Genomic DNA, 5,000 nt, shown 5'->3' with positions numbered 1-5,000 from the left:
AACATACATGTAGATATCCAATATCAAAGATGTACACTGTAATTAATAAGCTGGAGTATGGTCCCAATGTTGGGCACAAGTATACAAGTATTGATTATAATTATCATTAAATTTGCTTTGTGTTTCACTGTCTTACAAATTTCAAAGGCAATTGGCCATGCAATTTCTCGCCAAAAAACGCAGGTTGCACTTCAGAGTTTCATATTGGCATGCATGGAGGGGTGGACGGTTGTATGATGACCAAAACCAAATTTTCTCGCACAGATGGATTACCATGTTTTGTTACCCATGGTGCTCGGCATGTGGGTCATGGAGCTCGGCTACATTACGACAAACGCTTTTTGCCTTTCACTTACGGTGTGTACGTATCATTACATTCAACCTCTTGCATCATCCAAATGTTCAATCCATCTTCATCTTCATGAATCTAAATAAATGATAGTTACACTGTAAATACCGGTAAGTGAGAAGAGGCAAATCTATTAGGGCTGGTTTACACAAGCAACACAAGCATGAGCACAAGCAATACTGTAGATCATGATGTAGACAGATTAACTTGTTGTTAATCAACATCTTTTATCCCAAAAAAGGTGCTAATCATGAAAATACTACAGTAACTGAGCTTGTGTACATTGCTTTACATTGCATCTGCATGACAGAAGCATTTTAGAAGTTTTGCATTGCATTTCAAAGGAAGCAAGAGAGAACCTTGGAAGTTGCTGTGTCACGCATGTTCATTAAAACCCTCATCTTACCGGTTCGTTGTAGTTCCTGCGATCTTGCCAATCCCACCATCCCTTGTGCTGTCTTCTCTGATATGAGATGTCTGGGAGGTTTGGATAATCACCCAGTGCATATCCATCATCTGGCCAGTCACGTTTGAATCCTTTCCAGTCATTCTCAGGTGTTGGGATTGGAAACTTCCTATGATCATCATATGCTAAAAGGTAAGTAAGTATGTGTAAATAAATTTCTCTTCTTTTCCTGGTCAAAGCATAAGATTGCTTAAAAGTTACTGTTACTTTGTTTGGTCCTTAATGGTTCATAATAGATAATAATTTTCTATTATGAACAATTTCTGTAAGAGCAATAAACGTGAGTTATCAAAGTGAGGATACCTGAAATTAAAGCAATATTAATAATTATTTATTTCAGCATAAACCATGAAATAATAACCTGCAGTTTGCCACAAATATCTTTAAAGTGCCCTGTGATAAAAAAAAATCACTTCCTTTCTTTCCTTCAAAATTTGAAAGTGTGTTTGCTTAACACGTGAATGGCAAAATTATTATTATTATTATTATTATTATTATTATTATTATTATTATTATTATTATTATTATTATTATCCAAAGGCCATTTAATGTTGTTTATTTTTATTTTATTTATTTGCCACAGAAAAAAGAAATTAAGATACAAATATGAACAATCAAAAAAGAGAAGACAGAAAGAAAATAATTGAGTTACATTGGTGGTGAGGAGGCCTAAAAGAAACTACTAAGCTCATGTAAATTAGGCCTCCCAAAGTCAACATCTAGCTTTCGTTGACTTGCAAGTTGGCGATGGAGAATTATTTTGAGTGTAAGTTTTGGATTTCACGGTCTGCCATTACTCACATTCAAAACTGACCGATTGGACCTCAGAGGGTTGGAGCCAGGAAAAAGTGATGTTCTTTATTCTCTAGCTTAAAATTTCAGTGTGTGAATGCAGCTTATTATACATGCTGTTACGAAAAATAGTATTGCGTGACAAGCGTTACTTTCTAGAAGCTTCGCGAGAGTTCGTAGTTTGTTTATATATAGGTTTGTACGTAAGCGTTTCTAAATCGGTGTGTCTTGTAACGTTTCTATAATTAGATTTATTACTAATTTAGAAAGTTCTAGAAATTTATTGTCAGAGTATATAAGTAGAGGAGTCCGAGCGGAGTGTTTTTCTAACTAGTTTTTCACAAGCGAAGAGAGTTGGCTTTAACCGTGTTTAGTCAAGTGTGACAGAAGCTGTGTGCATTCAAGTTGGCGGAGGCCGTGTAAGTTTATTGAGTGCGTGTTATTTAGAGATTTACTTCGTGGAAACTACGTTCATTTTTGGAATAAATCTTCTTGTTGTTGTTCCGACAACCCTGCGTTCAGTTTGGTTTGCAAGCTACCTTTCCTCAAAACATTTGAACTCGTAACATTGGGGGCCTGTCCGGGAGAGGAATTCATTTGTTTGCTGACTACAGAAACCAGGAAAGGACAATTCAAGAAGGAGTTACAGAAAAAGTAAGAGGAACTGTACGAGAGAGTATACTGTGTTTTTGCTGTGGAATACTGCTATGGAAATGGAAAAGCTTTTGCAGATGGGAAAAGAATTTGGATTGGAAGGAGCAAAGCTGCTCGAGTTTGTAGAAAAGCAACAAAAGTTAGAACAAGAAAGAAGGAGGGAAGAAGAAGAAAAAGAAGAAAGACGCAGACGACAGGATGAAGAAAGGGATGCGAGACGTCAGGAAAGAGAAATTAGGAAGTTACAACAGGAAGCTGACCTCATGAGACAGAAGGAAGCTGCTGAGGTTGCCAAGAGAGAACATGAGTTAGAACTTGCTAGAATAGCAGCAATGAATGGTGATGCTCGTACTGCAGAAAGAGGTGACAGAGAAGATCGGGCTAAGGCACCTAAACTCCCCTCGTTCGTTGATGGCAAAGACGATTTGGACGCGTATTTGCAGAGGTTCGAGAGATTTGCCGAGACAGCTAAGTGGAAAAAAGATGGATGGGCATCGAAGCTCAGTGCTCTGTTGTCTGGACGGGCACTAGAAGTGTATTCACGTCTATCGGAGGATGCAGCTAAGGATTATGACAGGGTAAAGATTGCGTTAATGAAGAGATATGACCTTACCGAAGATGGCTATCGTCGAAAATTTAGAGTATCCAAACCAGAAGTTGACGAAAGTCCGGAGCAGTTTATTGTGCGATTGGACAGATACCTGTTACGTTGGCTAGAGCTTTCGGATACTGCGCGAACCTTTGATGGTCTTAAGGACTTGATCGTGAAAGAACAATTTATTGACTCTTGTCCTAAGGATTTGGCAATTCACCTGCGAGAAAGGGCACCTGAGACCCTGGCAAAGATTGCGAAGATCGCTGACCAGTACTTGGAGGCTCATGGTAAACATTTGTTCCGCTCAGCGAGCAGAAAGCCAACAGTGCAGCCTGAGAGGGACGAAGCCAAGAACATGCAGATTAATCCACCAGCTCTGCATTGCTTTAAGTGCAACACCCGAGGTCATAAAGCTGTCAACTGCCCAACCCTAACAAGAAAGTGTTTCCTATGTGGTAAGCAGGGACATGAAGCTAGAAACTGTCAATCAGGTGGACGTAGATCAGGGGGACAAAGTAAGGATGGTAATCCTGTGCAGCGTGGTCAAGTGAGTGCCAGTTGTTTAGTTCAGCCACCTGAGGATAAACCTACTGATGAAGAAATTAAGGCCTGTATTAAAGATGATCAGTTGCTGTTAGCCTGTGGTAAGAAGATTCCATTGTTGAGTAGTGCTTGTGTTGAACCGTTAACTGGAGTGAGAAGTGAAATGCCTGTCGTGAAAGGTAGAGTTGGAGAGAAGCCTGTTGATGTCCTGAGAGATACTGGTTGTAGTGGAATTGTAGTAAAGAAGGACCTTGTGTCTGAGGATCAGTTTACTGGCGAATTTAATGTTATGCTGCTCATTGACAATACGGCAAGGAAAGTTCCCATCGCAAAGATTGATGTTGATACACCTTATCTTAAGGGCCAAGTGGAAGCGCAGTGTCTTCCCGATGCTGTTTATGATTTGATTATTGGTAATGTACCAGGCGCAAGAGCCGCTGACGACCCAGACCCAAGCTGGCAAGTTCCCGTACAAGAAGCTTGTGCTGTAACCACGAGAAGTCAAGCTAAGAAAGCTGGAGGACATATTCCGTTGAAGGTACCGGATACCAAAGAAAGTCCCGTAGTTGATAGAGAAAAGCTCAAGGAAATGCAGCGTGATGACGAGAGCCTACAGAAATTTTGGGAGAAAGATGACGTAGTTGTGAGAGGCCAGGCTGAGATTTCATTTGAAGTGAAAGGTGGAGTTCTGTACCGCGTCTACAAGCACCCTTATGTGAACGGAGGTAAACCCCTGAAGCAGGTTATGGTCCCTGTGCAGCTGAGAAGTCGAATAATGGAACTAGCGCACGGATCGATCATGGGAGGTCACATGGGAATAAAGAAAACGGCTGATAAGATTCAAAGCGCGTTCTATTGGCCAGGCATTCAAGGGGACGTGACTCGTTATTGCAAGTCCTGCGATGTATGTCAGAAGACAGTTAACAAGGGTTCCGTACCGAAAGTTCCCTTAGAGAAGATGCCATTAATTGAAAAGCCGTTTAAGAGAGTAGCAATCGACCTGGTTGGACCTATTGTCCCCCCGAGTGAGGACGGTCATAGATATATATTGACATTGGTCGACTTTGCAACTCGTTATCCCGAAGCTGTCCCGCTGAAGAACATCGATACTGAGACTTTGGCAGAAGCGTTGGTGGATATCTTTAGCCGTTTGGGAGTGCCTGAAGAGATCTTGAGTGACCTTGGTACGCAGTTCGTCTCTGAGTGTATGAAGGAAGTGACGCGGCTTTTGAGCATTAGACAGCTCACCACGACTCCATATCATCCTATGTGTAATGGCCTGACGGAAAAGTTTAACGGAACAATGAAGAGCATGTTAAAGAGATTGTGCAGCGAACAGCCAAGACAGTGGCATCGCTATATTAACCCGTTGTTGTTTGCATATCGTGAAGTTCTGCAGGAGTCTACTGGTTTTTCGCCGTTTGAGTTGCTGTATGGAAGGGCTGTCAGAGGACCGATGTTTATTCTCAAAGAGCTTTGGACGAAAGAGCTGGAGGAGCCTGAAGTAAAGAACAGCTATCAGTATGTGTTTGAGCTACGCGAGAAGCTTGAAGATACCCTCAAACTGGCGCACACCGAGCTTCAGAAATCCCAGAACAAAG

General features: G+C 41.4%; 1 protein-coding gene across 1 annotated transcript in view; it reads right to left on the bottom strand.

The window, feature by feature from the left end:
• LOC138043167 (NADH dehydrogenase [ubiquinone] 1 beta subcomplex subunit 8, mitochondrial-like) overlaps positions 1-5,000 on the bottom strand; it is a 17,375-nt gene that overhangs the window by 6,833 nt on the left and 5,542 nt on the right. Inside the window, exons 2-3 of the mRNA XM_068889308.1 lie at positions 756-940; positions 357-427 (exon numbers count right to left, since the gene is read on the bottom strand). Of these exons, the coding sequence (XP_068745409.1) occupies positions 357-427; positions 756-940 (256 nt within the window). The remainder of the gene's footprint in view (positions 1-356; positions 428-755; positions 941-5,000) is intronic.

The sequence above is a fragment of the Montipora capricornis genome, chromosome 3 (assembly GCF_036669925.1).
Source record: "Montipora capricornis isolate CH-2021 chromosome 3, ASM3666992v2, whole genome shotgun sequence".
Classification (NCBI taxonomy): Eukaryota; Metazoa; Cnidaria; class Anthozoa; order Scleractinia; family Acroporidae; genus Montipora; species Montipora capricornis.
Note: the sequence above shows the minus strand (reverse complement) of the source record. Positions and strands in the feature narration are given on the sequence as shown.